General features: G+C 47.7%; 7 protein-coding genes across 7 annotated transcripts; 3 read left to right on the top strand and 4 right to left on the bottom strand.

Annotated features, from left to right (window-relative positions):
- Positions 1-38: 38 nt before the first annotated feature.
- N7469_003982 (DUF1769 domain-containing protein) lies at positions 39-1,070 on the bottom strand (the record flags this gene model as incomplete). The annotated part of the gene is made up of 3 exons (XM_056642902.1): positions 39-223; positions 287-802; positions 908-1,070. The coding sequence occupies 3 exons, from the start codon at positions 1,068-1,070 to the stop codon at positions 39-41; spliced, it is 864 nt and encodes a 287-aa protein (XP_056502314.1).
- Positions 1,071-1,712: 642 nt separating this feature from the next.
- N7469_003983 (uncharacterized protein) lies at positions 1,713-2,444 on the top strand (the record flags this gene model as incomplete). Its single annotated transcript, XM_056642903.1, has 1 exon — positions 1,713-2,444. One exon carries the CDS (start codon positions 1,713-1,715, stop codon positions 2,442-2,444), a length of 732 nt encoding a protein of 243 aa, XP_056502315.1.
- A 430-nt stretch (positions 2,445-2,874) lies between these two features.
- On the bottom strand, positions 2,875-5,280 carry N7469_003984 (uncharacterized protein; the record flags this gene model as incomplete). The annotated part of the gene is made up of 1 exon (XM_056642904.1): positions 2,875-5,280. One exon carries the CDS (start codon positions 5,278-5,280, stop codon positions 2,875-2,877), a length of 2,406 nt encoding a protein of 801 aa, XP_056502316.1.
- A 1,363-nt stretch (positions 5,281-6,643) lies between these two features.
- N7469_003985 (F-box protein) lies at positions 6,644-7,984 on the top strand (the record flags this gene model as incomplete). Its single annotated transcript, XM_056642905.1, has 1 exon — positions 6,644-7,984. One exon carries the CDS (start codon positions 6,644-6,646, stop codon positions 7,982-7,984), a length of 1,341 nt encoding a protein of 446 aa, XP_056502317.1.
- Positions 7,985-8,661: 677 nt separating this feature from the next.
- Positions 8,662-9,209, bottom strand: N7469_003986 (DUF1748 domain-containing protein; the record flags this gene model as incomplete). Its single annotated transcript, XM_056642906.1, has 4 exons — positions 8,662-8,803; positions 8,975-9,017; positions 9,082-9,121; positions 9,207-9,209. The coding sequence occupies 4 exons, from the start codon at positions 9,207-9,209 to the stop codon at positions 8,662-8,664; spliced, it is 228 nt and encodes a 75-aa protein (XP_056502318.1).
- An 899-nt stretch (positions 9,210-10,108) lies between these two features.
- N7469_003987 (pyruvate kinase CDC19) lies at positions 10,109-12,201 on the top strand (the record flags this gene model as incomplete). Its single annotated transcript, XM_056642907.1, has 7 exons — positions 10,109-10,262; positions 10,407-10,451; positions 10,508-10,554; positions 10,617-10,819; positions 10,914-11,747; positions 11,812-11,893; positions 11,953-12,201. The coding sequence occupies exons 1-7, from the start codon at positions 10,139-10,141 to the stop codon at positions 12,199-12,201; spliced, it is 1,584 nt and encodes a 527-aa protein (XP_056502319.1). The 5' UTR covers positions 10,109-10,138.
- A 1,214-nt stretch (positions 12,202-13,415) lies between these two features.
- On the bottom strand, positions 13,416-14,559 carry N7469_003988 (FAD/NAD(P)-binding domain-containing protein; the record flags this gene model as incomplete). The annotated part of the gene is made up of 3 exons (XM_056642908.1): positions 13,416-13,522; positions 13,593-14,077; positions 14,144-14,559. The coding sequence occupies 3 exons, from the start codon at positions 14,557-14,559 to the stop codon at positions 13,416-13,418; spliced, it is 1,008 nt and encodes a 335-aa protein (XP_056502320.1).
- Between the last annotated feature and the right edge of the window lie 49 nt (positions 14,560-14,608).

Raw genomic sequence — 14,608 nt, forward strand, 5'->3', positions numbered from 1 at the left:
TAGTAGCTGTCTAATACGATCTCGAGCCCCTCAAGGCTTTAATCCACGTCTAGGTCTTGGTTCTGCTCGCTCTTCTGCTCTTGGTCGAACACGACGGTGAAAAGAACAACCAGGTATACTTCACCGGTCTTCACGTTTTTGAGAACATACCGAAGCTCATTCAATTTGTCGTCAACCATACTGATTACCGGGATGGTAAACCCTGGTAAATGAATAGACATATCTAGAATGAAATTAGAAAAAGGTTACCATAAATTGTCACAGGCAGTATGGTGATAAGTCTTACCGCTGAAAGAAAGATACCCATTCCCAAAATCAGCCATATATGTTCTGCCAGCTTCAAATTCAAAAGACTGTCGATGTTCCTTCTTTTGAAAATGGCTTCGACGAGCTTTTGCCGAATTACCGGAGATACCGAGTGAATCGCGACTCTCAACACCATCTCCATCAGCGCCCTCCTCAACAACATACTCAGTCGTCAGTTTGGGTGTAGATGTGCCATTCTTCCCACCAATGCGAAATTGATTCCATGTAGCCAGAGCTGGGCTGTAGAGATATGGCTTGTCGGCATATGCGTCACCATCGATGGATGGGTCCACCGCCCATTTCACGGTCTTCAATGCGGCATTAAAGCCCATTGGCAAACGATCACGAAGAGGTTGATCGAAGTCATTTCCGAAAACGAGATCGTCACCATTGACATTTTGTTTTGGGGTGAGGGAGCAGGATATTGAGTATTGATCATGGGCGTGTAGAGAATGCGAGAAGTATGGACTGGTTGTAGGCGAGTTATCGGGGTATCCTGTCTCCTGTTAGTATATTACTATCATCGCAGAGTATAGCATAGCATAGCATAGCATAGCATAGCATAGCATAGCATATGCTGAATATTACGGTTGGAGAATACCATTGAAATCCTGGATATGTACACCCACATCGACTGTTGCTCGATCACTTTCGAAATGCAATGTCTTATCGTTGACGTTCACCTGCTGGTGGGTGGTTTTGTCATATTCCGGGCCCGCAGTCACCTTGAGGCGGTACTTAGGTAGCTCTGTATGATCCTGCATGACTCTGACTGTAGATGTTATTGTCTAGTTGTGTAGTCGTGAAACAATGAGAATAAAAGAAGTTACAGAAGTCCAAAGCCGGTTCGCGTTGGGGCCTCCCCATTTTGACGTCGTGACGGCATCATCCAATTGCACACATCAGCTACCACATGATGATAACCAAAGCTTGTATACTCCGTAAACATCTTGAATTGGCTCCACGCGTGGAATCCAAAAAGAACCTTCTCTCAGTCCACTCGGATCACCAGTCTAAGCCACTCACTCTAAGAAAATAGTCTAATTGATAAAAAGATTCCTTAAAACCGAAACATCGTCAATCTCTCCGTTGGGGGCCATTGGGGGCCGTGACATCACAGCCCTAACGTGGAGACTGTCTGCCCGCCATCAATTGGCTGCACGGCCTCGTGATCTGCTGAGTTATTCTGAGCTGCGCCCCGTGTGTCCCAAAAGGGATGCTGAGCATTTAGAAACGCGGTAGAAATGTGGGACAAGTCTATTCAAGCGGCTGCGTACCTCGTATAAACGTCCCGTTCAGTGATAATGGCTCGGAGAAAACAAGGTACTTATTGGGACGAAACCCCCCTCTCTTGAGTCCAAAGACGACCGACCAACTTGAGATTATATACTCGGTTTCAATTCCCCATGGAGCTCAACGATCTCGCGCAAACTAGCAGCAACACGCAAGCTCAGCAAGGCTCGCAAAGCTCAGCACCTCCTCGACTCATTCTTGACTTCGGCTGGCGCAAGTTTCGCACATTAATCTCCGACGAGACAAAGCCAAATGCAGAGCCCCTTTACATTATCGATTACAACCAAATTGTCAGAAAACGCATTAGATTCAGACGATACGCTACGGACGAAATATTCGGTATTGGAGACTTGAATTACTTCTCTATCGATGCAGACTATGAGGTCCATGGACGCAAGGACCAGATCATTGCACAAAAACGTCTCGAAACTTCCTACGCGCATCGTTCAACAGCTATATCTACCAAGGACAAACCGGCCAAATTGACCTGGTACAGCGATAGCAATTTCACCGAATGGGATTTCGTCTGCTGCGACGAACAACAATTACCCATCGCCAAGCTCAAAATGTTCGTTTGGGGATTGAAGAGAATCGGTCAAATTGAGTTTATGGGTGAACATGCGCACAATAAGGAGTTACAGGAGGAAATTGTTGTGACGAGTATGACTCTAGCCTATGAAATGGCTCTGCGTGTGGGCAATCTCGTGAATCTTGTTGGAGCGGCGTTTGCGCGCCCTGGTCATGAACCAAAGGCTCGCGGTCCTGGCCATAGAACTGCCCCTTTTGCTTCCCCTCAGGCATCTACTTCTACAGAAACTGGCCAAGCGGAAGCATCTTCTTCGTAGATGATACGCCAGATTTGGATTTCCTTCAGCTATTCCATTATTTACCGTTGGTTGTATCAACCCGACGGGTTTGAATTTGCCATCGCACTTCTTTTCAAGTGATACCACGCCTTGGTTGAGGCCAGGCTCGATATATGTCATATGCAGGATAATGATATACTTGTTAATGTCTCAGTAGACTTAATTGAAAGGTGTATTTATACCTCAATTAGGTAATTGCATCTTAGCGATGGTTTGGGGCACAAATACAAATTGAAAATGTTTGAAATTGAAGTAGCTTCAATCATAAGTTATGAGCATATTGCGTAGTGCCTGATATATTCAAAGAAAGTCTAGTATAGAATGACCGACCAAAAAGTATGAACCCAACCATGACAAAAGAAATAAGACACAGTTGATAAATATTAATGAGAGGAATAAAATGTGCCATCTATGCATCGATCAAATCCAAAGTAGGAAGATCGATATCGGAGTCCAGCTCACATCGCAAGTCAGAGACATCATCATTCAAAATATCTTCATTCGTGAGAAGACCAACGCCACTATCCATACGTCTGCGGTCCTTTCCCCGTCCGCACTCAACATCAACGAAGCGAGTCATGCTCACCGGCGTTATGGGCTCACTTCCCGCAATAGTAGTACCATCAGACATAAGATCATCGGATTGAAGCTCCCAATTAGCGGCACGAACTTTCGATCGTCGCCGTTCGGAATTGACGCTCTCCTTCATGAAAGCGAATGAGCGTGCTTGCTCGGCGGCCCATTTATCGAGCAACTCATCTCGGGCTTCGATTTCGATTCGTAATTGCTCTTCAAGACCGGCATTGACCCGACGCAGGCGGGTTGCCTCGACTTTAATCTCGTCAAGTGAGGTGTTGAGCTCAGAGATACGAACGTTGAGTGTCCCCATCTCGCACTCATGCTGTTGCAGTTGCTCAGTTGATTTACTTTCGAGGACCCCAGAGGCAACTCGATGCTCCTTCTCGAGACTTTCCACCTGCGCCATCAAGTCACAGACTTTGATCCTATTATTCTCAACAGTCTCCTCCAAGAGACGGATATGCGTCTCATATTCGGATGCTGAAGCCTCGGTTTGGGAGCGTTGTTGTCGCTCACTAGCGACCTGCTTCTTGAGTTTTGCAATCTGCTGTCTGTAGTATGCTTTTGCAGCAACATTCTCATCTTCCAATCTATTCACGAGGCTTTCGAGGCTCTTCATATCGTCGTGATATTTATCCAGAGCGGTGTTTAATCTGTCAATCCCGATCGTCTTTTCTTGGTCTTCGTTTTCGAGTTCCTGGAGTCGCATTCTAGTGTGAAGCATATCACTTGCAGAGGAAGCGATTGAGCCCTCAAGCTTGCTGATCTTAGTTGCGGCAGCTTCGTAGCGATACAAGAGGTCGTCAAAATGTCCTTTAAGTGCCTTCTCTCGGCCCAGAGAGCCATGGTGCAGTTTTTGTTCCGTCTGAAGGTCACTCGCTAATAGGCGAACCCGTCGTACAAGAGCACTTAATGTTGCTTTTCCATCCTCTAGGCCGACATCAGCAGTCTCACCCGGGATAGCTCGTTCGAGCTCCAAACGTGCCGAACGGAGGGAATTCTTTATGTCAAAGACGACTTCCTCGGCATTGGCACCAGAGAAACCTAGGTTAGAACACTCCTGATTGATGCCTTCAAGTGCTTCCGTGGCAGCTGAGGCGCGTGATAAGGCGGTTGTCAGAATGCTGGCAATATTATCGCAGACATCTTGCGGGGGCGATGGTAAGCGAAGAATATCCCTCATGCTGGCATCTCCAAATGTGGCCAATTCCGAGCGACATCTGCTAAACAGTTTCTCCTTTTCTGATCGAGCTGCTTCCAAGTCGAGGGTTAAACGATATATATCCGAGTTCTCGGTATTGCCGTTGAAAGAGGTTTGTGTCGCAGCGTGGATGATAGTATCTTCCTCCTCATACATTAAGCTATCTGGCTCCGGTGTATGTGTATTGTACTGGAGCATAGCACGATAGTCCGGTGATTTTGAGACTATTATGGCACTGTCGTTGAGCGTATCGCCTTCCCCATCACTGGCAGCCTGGAAAAGACTCCCCTGATCTCTTCTAGAGGTTACAGGATTTTGCTCATGAGTAACGTGAGCATCAGGCTCTACCTCCGGATTATGAACCTGAGGAGACATCCAATAGGACTCGGACGAGGCAAGTAAACTTTCATCCGAGATCTCACCCCTCTGCTGCATCAAGCTCAATTGACGCCGCAAATCGTCTCGCTCCTGTCGAAGACTGGAAAGACTCTTCTCGAATTTGCGATCCTCGCGCTTTTCCCGTTCAATTTGATTAACCTCGTCGCTCAATCCAAATCGACGAATCCGGCGTTGAGTCCGGCTATCCAGAATTTGCCGTAGAGGAGTAAACTGATGGATTCGCTGGGTGGCGCACTCATCATATTCTTCTACCTGGTCAAATGCTCGTAGGGAACGAGGCGTCGGTGCTGATTTTCGACGTGTATTTCGACTAGGTGTCTGGCTTCCACGCCGAGAGACCTTCGCGGAAGAAGGTCCAAATGAGGTTCGTTTCATGGCCGGCGTCAAGCCGGTGGAGCATGCAGTAGTATCATGCAGAAAAGGACCAGGGTCAGAGAAACGTACGCGTTTCCTAGATTTCCGGGGTGTACTTCTCTCTTGCTTTCCAAAGTTGGACCGGACATCTTCCGATGGTCTTGTTTTTGATATTGTTTCTGTTGCTGTGGCTTGTCTCGTGCGGCGGGAGACAGGAAGTTCTCCCAATGAGTCTGAAACGGTACTATTCCTGCGCTTTCTACACGATAATCGCGTCTCCATTTTGAGGTTATAGAGAAGTATAAGATTGTCAGGGATTATTGTTTATCAAGCAAATGCGATAAAACGGTTGTTGAGTATGACAAAGGAATGGACTGGATGCGTTTGAATCATGCACGACAATGACCAGCACACAGCAACTTCGGATCAAAGAAAAGGGATGGTATCGACGAATTGGCGCTTATAACAGAGGAATTGTATACATCAACAACATAAACAAACACTCGGTGGGGCTCAGGCAGCAGAGTCGCGCCTGCGCGTGCCAGCGTCTGCCTATTCCGGATATAAACATCTTGCCTTTTTAGGCTGGGATGTCACGTGTGGCTCGCGAAGTAGTAAACAAAATACCTGACATACAATTGTTTGATTTAGGATACACAAGTACATATTCCTAGAAAGGGTTTCTGTATATGAAGATCACAGATCACCTGGTTTATCTGTTCAAATATCGGCTATTCCGAGCCTCACGTTCCTGATACAACGTTGGCTCTTTTAGGACTTGTGGCAGGCAAATCATGGGTACTAGCTATGATTTGCCTGCCACTACTATGTAGTGTTATTTATTTATTGTACTAGTACATAATCTCCCTCAATAGTTGCTGTGAAATCTTCACTATTGTAACTGGAACAATTTACGTGATCTGTTGAGTGTTCAAACTGGGGCAACAACCACGGATGATATATAATAACTAAGAAAGTTAACTATGACCCGGGCCGAATCGATCACCATTGCCACTCGCGGGGAACCAACTTCCCCCCATATTGATCCCGAAGATCGCCATCCTTTAGCTCCGAACCTAACTTAGCTGCTAGGATTTCCATACTGTACATTTCCAGTATCCAAAGTTGACTTTTCTACTGCCTTTCCTCATTTGCGGAATGCACTCCAGTCTTAACTGGGGTCTCATTATCTTATCGGTGTGACCCACCACTTATCGAGCTGCTTCTCCTCTCGTCTCCAACGCACGCACTTTGGTCCGGCGTTAGAGCCCTTTTTTTTCGTTGAAAACTTATTTGGACAAGGGCCTTTTGCTTGGTTCATTCTTTGTTCCAACCCCACAACCCAACCACCTTCAAATGCGCCTTCGCCCGCTTGCTCTTAGGTGATGTCATTTGGGTTGCCGAAAGGGGACGAGCTATCCATATCCACTTCCAGATTCACCTTCTCCCCACTTCAACGTCGGGTAGATTGGCAAACACGATGGCGGACGTGATATCTTCGAACAAGGTAAGCGCCTTGAAAATATTGGTCTCTTCTACAAGATACAGAGGATCTGGCCTGAACCGCCGGCCGATGAGGGGCATTTGGAGCCGATGGGGCTAACTTGTTGGATAGCTTACTGGACTTCGTAAACATCAACAGTACATGAACAATATCCTCCAGGAACAGCAATGGACCAAAACTACACATTCATCATCAATAATCGATAAACTGCCGGCCGAAATCTTACATTATATTCTTTCATTTCTTTCTCCGCACGATCTTGCTCGAGTGTCTGTTACCTGTCGTGCCCTGGCGGAGCATGCCTCCAACGACCTCTTGTGGGCTCGGCTAGTCAACTCCAATCTACCATTCCCAATCCATGACCCGGGCCCCTTTGATTCCTTTCGTCGATTGTATCTTGCCCATCTACCCTACTGGTTCATCCCGAAGAACAAGATTTGGTTTGCAGACAATGAACATACTGGTAATCTAATCTTGGCTCGCTATGATAATCGACGAGGCGTGATCGAAGCATACCGCTTAATCGCGGATCGAGGGTCTCCAGAGTTCCAGGTTTGGGAAGCACATCCAGATGTAATGATTCAATCATTTCACCCCACTGTCACCCTGTGGTTGGATGACCCGGTGCTGCTTCTCAGGGACTTAGAGCCATCCGAACCAACATCCGAATGCCAAACTTGGATGGCTGAACGAAAAATGCACATGCCTGCGGAGGCCAATCATCTTTTCAACTCACTTCTTCTCTGTTCCAATCAAGATACCCACGAACAGGATAAGATGAACCTCTGGCCACCTCCAAATATTCCCAGTGACAATCGAGTAGTCAGGTCTATCCTTGGGGCGGATCCATCCGACCCCGAGAGCTGGTCTGAAGCATCTCAGGAAGCATTTCGTATCCGACGTTGGACAAACTTTCGATTAATGATTTCACCGGGCCAAAACTCGGCTATGATTACATATTCTACGCTTGATCCGGTTCTGTATACGCCCACGCGAGAAAAGCCATACCAGGGGATTTGGGTCGGCGACTATTCGGCTCACGGGTGTGAATTCCTGCTTATTATCCAAGGTGATCCATCCGATGACGATGAAGGCGACAGTACCACTGGTACTGTCCAGAGAGGAAGCCTTCATGCCATCAAACTGACCGGGGATCCGAATGTTCCTCGTGGAGAGACTACATTTATTTCTGGCGATATTGGACCAAAGGGCCTCATCAAAGTGGAAACCGAGGAGCCTTTCAAGGGTTCTCGTATCGTGCGGGCCAATGGACATGTTGCCGGCCTTGGTTTTCATGATGGTATGCTTGAGTACTCCAATGAAACTTGCCAACCATGGAAATATCTAACATCAATCACAGATACCTTTATATCTTCCCAATTAATCCTCGTTTCCACGGAGTATATTGCCCACTACTGGCAGGAGATGGGCCACATCTCTTACTACCGGCGTGTCGATATTAACAATCTACTGCAGATATAGATCGCAGTTTTGGTTTTTATGTCAATCTTCTTTTCACATACCCCTCTTTCGTTTTCTGTCATGGTCAAGTATGCTAGCATGGGATGATTTACGTCCTTCTCAATTCTCCTTTGTTTGTTTTGCCAGGCGATTTCACCAGTCAGAGAAACAACGCTCGGGATTTTAATCGGAAAGCTTTACTCTCGAAGACATAACAAGTACGTAGGTATCGTCTACCATTGGACCTTTTACAGTCGATAAATTGGGAAGCTCGACGTAACCAAGGGAAGCCCAAGTGAGCCATTGCAACATCGGAACCAGTCGATCTCTTTTTGTAAGAAGTAGATTACCGCTCATTCATGAATTGGGAATTATTTCAAAGCAGAAAATGCGAAGTGGATTCACATGGCACGCATATAATAGATACAGGCAGAAAGGTATCGGATAGAAGGAAGCCAAAGACGCCATAACTCTGATCGTGATAAGGAAAGTACAGAATGGAGCGCGGAGAAGAGTTGGTCGTCACTCGTGGATCCAGCCATAGCGTCACGTAAGTAACCCCGAGAAAAGTGCAATATGTATAGGTGCTTCCAAGAACCATCCGGCAAGGCCTGGTTAGGTAGATACCACTGGCTGGGTATCAGACCGAGAATAATCGAGGATATGGTTATCACCTCCCAGTAACAAGTTCAAACAGTTCACCGTCTCCGCTCGAAAAAGCTGGAGGAGCCCATCACAGCTACGGACTGATCCATCACCCACTCGCCAACACCGAGGTAGCTATCAATCCATTTCTTGACGTCTTTGCTGTCAGAGATCTTATCAGAGTCGACACTGGGGCTGTCAAAGTCCCCGCGCACACGCTACCCTTTTAATGGGCGGTGTGGCGAGGTTATCCAAGTTAGCCTGATTTGCCCGTTTTCACAATGCTTGTAGTTCTTCGAACAGGAGGATTATGTATTGAGAGAAAGGAGCCGAGGTAAAGAAAGATGGGGAGGGGGGAGTATTTACGTGAGGCCTGTGGAGCGCTTGACACCAGCCAGGAAAGCGGAGACTATGCAGATAAGAGTCAGTAACGCGAGATTCATGGATTTGTGACTAATTCAGAGAGTACTCACAGAGAACCGCATCAAATGCGTAGTGGGTGAGACGGCCGAACTGTTATAAGAGATTCGAGTCAGTCCTGGCTGGTCGAGATGATCAAGGGAAGTTGACCACCGCATGGAGAACAGACCACACGCACCATAGTGAAGTATGGGAATATCAAGCTGAGGAGCATCAGAGTTCACAGCTTGAAGAGAAAGAAATCGCAATGCAGATGAGTGAGTAGCTATGGGCAGGTAAGGCAGCGGTTGGACTCACGTGGGTCTCTTTCACATGACGGTGAAGGTGGCTGGTGAGATTACGTTATCAAAGTGGCCGGAAAAGAGTCACCTGATCATATTATTTATGTCGGTTTTTATAGTTTTCATAAGCAGGCGGTGACCGGAGCGGTGATCAAGTATCGATAGTGGCTGCTAACCACGTGACTCTTAAACAGCCCACCGAAAGGCCATTTCTGTCGAGGGGTGTTCGATCAATTGGGTGTCGCTATTTGTCAAGCGGACTTTGATAAAAAGGGATCCAATCTACGCTGGGCAAACCAGCACGCTTTCTCTCCACTTGCGGAGGTTTGCATCTTGTTTCTTTTTCCCCTTTTTGCCCTTCTTTTTTTTTTGAGTCTGCCTTGGGTAGCCGACAGGGCTGCCGCCGCTTCCGATCAGTGTTACATACAAAGAAGCATGGGCAAACGTGTGCCCGGGAATAGACATATAAAATATGATTTAGGAAAAAAAAAAGAAAAAAAATTTATGCTTGAAGATATAGAGTATATGTCATGCATACAATATACAATCAATAGGCATATAATAATCAAAATCAAACGAACTGGAAATGAAACTAAAAAGCAAAACTAGCCAAGGCGACTCACCGTACTCCGTACACCGTAAAAATAAGCTGGGGCGGCAACGGAGACGTCCACGGGGATAAACGTCGGCGGCCAACATTTTCCCTCCCGCCCCTCACCCTCCACTCCATTTTCTCCCCCTCCTCGCTTCCCTTCCATCCTTCTCTCTTCAATTGATCCATTACACACCCCCTGCTTTTTCAAACCCATCATTTGTCTAGCAGTTCAAAATGGCGGCCACTTCCTCCCTTGACCACCTGAGCAACCGCATGAAGCTGGAATGGCACTCCAAGCTTAACACCGAATTGGTGCCAGCCAAGAACTTCCGCCGCACCTCTATCATCGGTACCATTGGTATGTATTTGCCCAATCTTTCCACCTCAGAAAGAATATGATTCAGGAAACAGTGTCCCGCTAGTATCCTTATGCAAAATGGGGAGACAAGTAAGGCGGGGGATAAAGAAAAAAAAAACTTTGCTGACTAGATTTGCTCCGCAGGTCCCAAGACCAACTCCGTCGAGAAGATCAATGCTCTCCGCACAGGTATGGATATTAGCTGCTGAATAGAAACAGCTTTAGCAGGACTGACTGGAATGTAGCGGGTCTTAACGTTGTTCGTATGAACTTCTCCCACGGCTCATATGAGGTGAGTAGCGTTTATCGTCAATAACCCCACCAAGAGGATAACGCAATTGACTGTGCTATCAGTACCACCAATCTGTCATCGATAACGCTCGTGAGGCTGCTCGCGTTCAGACTGGCCGTCCCCTGGCCATCGCTCTTGACACCAAGGGCCCTGAGATTCGTACTGGTAACACCGTTGGCGATGCGGATATTCCCATCAAGATCGGCCACGAGCTGAACATTACCACCGACGATGCCTATGCTACCGCCAGTGACGATAAGAACATGTAAGGCATCCCGTTTGCCAAACATCATGAACTCAGCTGCGTGACCGCAAAGGTGACAATGAAAAGGATTTGACTGACAGGCATTCAACAACAGGTACCTCGACTATAAGAACATCACCAAGGTGATCTCCCCCGGCAAGCTCATCTATGTCGATGATGGTATCCTGTCATTTGAGGTGATCGAGGTCGTGGATGATAAGACCCTGCGCGTCAAGTGCTTGAACAACGGCAACATCTCTTCCCGCAAGGGTGTTAACCTGCCCGGTACCGACGTAGACCTGCCCGCTCTCTCCGAAAAGGATGTTGCCGACCTGAAGTTCGGCGTTAAGAACAACGTTGATATGGTCTTCGCCTCATTTATCCGCCGCGGCAGTGACATCAAGCGTATTCGTGAGGTCCTCGGCGAGGAGGGCAAGGAGATCCAGATTATTGCCAAGGTTGAGAACCAGCAGGGTGTTAACAACTTCGATGAGATCCTCGAGGAGACCGACGGTGTCATGGTTGCCCGTGGTGACCTTGGTATCGAGATCCCCGCCCCCAAGGTGTTCATCGCCCAGAAGATGATGATCGCCAAGTGCAACATCAAGGGCAAGCCCGTTATCTGTGCCACCCAAATGCTGGAGTCCATGACATACAACCCCCGTCCTACCCGTGCTGAGGTTTCGGACGTTGCTAACGCCGTCCTTGACGGTGCCGACTGTGTCATGCTGTCTGGTGAGACTGCCAAGGGTACATACCCCTGCGAGGCCGTCAAGATGATGCACGAGACCTGCCTTCTGGCTGAGGTCACTGTTCCTCACTTCCAGATCTTCGATGAGCTTCGTAACCTGGCTCCCCGCCCCACTGAGACCTCCGAGTCCATTGCCATGGCCGCTGTTAGTGCCAGTCTGGAGCTGAACGCTGGTGCTATCGTTGTCTTGACCACCAGGTATGTCGATGCAATGCGTATTCCGAGTCTTGTTTCGAGTTTTGAGTGCTGATTAGATATGCAGTGGTAAAACCGCCCGCCTTCTGTCCAAGTACCGCCCTGTCTGCCCCGTTCTCATGGTCACCCGCAACGCCACTGCTTCCCGGGTAAGTTCTCGAATTGTAGAAGATCGAGTCCGTTCGACGCTAACAAAAGCGCTTTCCAGTACTCTCACCTGTACCGCGGTGTCTGGCCTTTCTACTTCAGCGAGAAGAAGCCCGATTTCAACGTCAAGATCTGGCAGGAGGATGTTGACCGCCGTCTGAAGTGGGCCATTAACCACGGTCTCAAGCTCGGCATCATCAACAAGGGTGACCCCATTGTCTGTGTTCAAGGATGGCGTGGCGGTATGGGCCACACCAACACTGTCCGTGTGGTCCCTGCCGAGGAGAACCTTGGTCTCGCCATGGAGTAATCTGCGGCAAAAAAAAAATAAGTTAGTCAAGTGGATACAATCCCTTGATGATAGTAGTCGCTTTTCATTTCTCATACTGTTTTATCGCTGGTGCGGCGGGTGGGATACATACCTTTCTTATTTGTTCTTTCTCCTGTTTTCGTGTTCCTTCGAAAGCCAAAGATCGTTTCTGTGCCATGGTCAGGACCATTGCTTTTGGGAGAAGGTTAATGCATTGATGTAAATGAGACGAATTTAATGCCTTCAGCTCGAGCGCGCCGTTAGCTAGTCTAGATATCCCTTCAAACAATAAATAAGTCAGGGGAATCCGCTGTATTCTGGAATGGTTAGTCTTGGTCGCAACATTCTGCGTGTTAGTTATCAGTAATCGCCCGGTATGCCGTACGGCATACAATGCGATGCGCGCGGGCGAGTTCACTGGTTCGTTTTGACTTGATAGTAAGGATTCTGCATATCCCCGGCTTCAAATGACTCCACGGCCTCAGAAAGACATTGAAAGGATAGTAAAAAGAAGCGAAGAGGAGAAGATGACAGTCGGAAAGACCAATTCACAATTGCGGGGGACGAAAATGATCCTTTCCGATCCCCCGAGGCCGAGGCTTTCCCATGTGGTACACGGTTCATTTCATACATGGTGCCATTGCACAGAAGAACATCCCGCGTTGGTTTGCACAAACTACACTCTTCAAGTCAACGCGAATGCAGAATTCAAGAGAGAATGATTGCTACGAAGAGGGAAAAAGAAAGAAAGAAAGAAAGATCGGCTGGAATTGCGATTGGCACGAGCTCGTCTGGCTAAAAGCAATTCCCGACGGCAACCCGACCGGATTCCGGTTTTCGCCGAAGACTCGGGTGATATTCGTGCCTGAGACGTCAGGCATGATCCTTTGTCGATCTATCAACATCCAATGAAAGAGTGTACGGGCAGAAGATTGAAGGACTCATAAGTACATTTTCTCGTTCATAGGGACTATGGAACTCGCTTTTAACTAACAATAATACAAATTGGGAAAATAAGATACACTTTTAGAACAAACGGAATAAATCCGAAGAGGATACATGATGTTCAGTTGTGACAGAAACTAAGAACTAGACCAGAACCACCAGTATCATCGGACATCAGATCATTAGATCATCAGAAGTATCGCACCATCACATAGCAGCTGCCGGAGATGTTTTGGTATTATCTCATCATCCATTGACCCATTTGGCATTCAACCTCTTCTATGGTGTCTGTGGCTGGGAGGACTGCTATGTTGAACTGCCTCCCATCCTTCGTCGACTGCCAGTTGTCTCGCAGCGCCATAGCCAGCCAACATGCCTGAATAATGTTAGCTGAATATTCTCAAATAAAAAAACTTAGGCAGACTTCTGAAACAGGGGATTCAAACCAGTGCTCAATGCCGTAGGAATGTTCTTGTTGCTCGTCGATGTATCTCCACCCACAAAACAACCTCGAATATTCGTTTCTCCGTATGGCCCCTTGGCCATTGCATATCCGCCAACCTCAGAAAGCTCAACACCGAGCCGGTGGATCATGGACTCTGCACGGTTTCGAGTATTGGGAGTGTGCAAGATGTATGTGACATAGTGGGCAGCCCCAGTCGAAAACTGGATCATGACCGAAGAATCATGCATGCGTGAGAAAGCTCGAATCTTGCGCGTATCAAGGGTGCATCCTCGAGCGAGCACCATGTTGAGGTTATCCTGGAACCTGTATCTTGCGGGCTCTTCTCCATTCGTGTAGATCGTCACCTTATTCTGCGCAAGGTGGAAGGCCATCAAAACTGGCGCGACGTCGTTGATTGAGTCCAGTCCCAGGACCCCGATCGGCTTTCCTCTTCTCTCGAGAGCCTCGTAGATGAGACCGTGGACACTAGAAGACCTCGTATTAGCTTATCGAATCCCGTTCAAAAAGAATGGGGAACAAGTGTCAACCTACATGCCATGTCCAAAGAGGTCTCGATACCCCGGAATATTTGGCATAAGATCCATAGACCCTGTCGCAATCACCAGCTTCTTCCCTCTGTAAGTATTCCCCGCATTGTCAGTGAGCTCGAAACCAGTTTGTCCATCTCTGACATGGACTTTGTTGATATTGCTGATGGTTGCCTCGATGAAAGTGATGTCGTGCTCGAAGCAGTTCCAAATCTCTTGTCTGGACAATGAGCGAAATCTATCAGGTTGCTGACCGGCGTGCATGACAACATTGTGTATCTCGTTTGCTGGTTGATTGCGATACTGATGCGAGTCAAAGACACAAACGCGCCGAGCAGCTCTACAGACAGATGTTGCTGCGGCCAGTCCTGCTGGACCTGCGCCGATAATGACGACCTCCCAGGGTTGGTTACGACTCATGACGGGGGACATGGATCGAATATCGAGGCCAATGGCCGTTAAAAGGAAT

Source organism: Penicillium citrinum (assembly GCF_028827155.1).
Source record: "Penicillium citrinum strain IBT 23319 chromosome Unknown utg000003l:1.0-4596430.0:1.0-4598250.0, whole genome shotgun sequence".
Lineage (NCBI taxonomy): Eukaryota > Fungi > Ascomycota > Eurotiomycetes > Eurotiales > Aspergillaceae > Penicillium > Penicillium citrinum.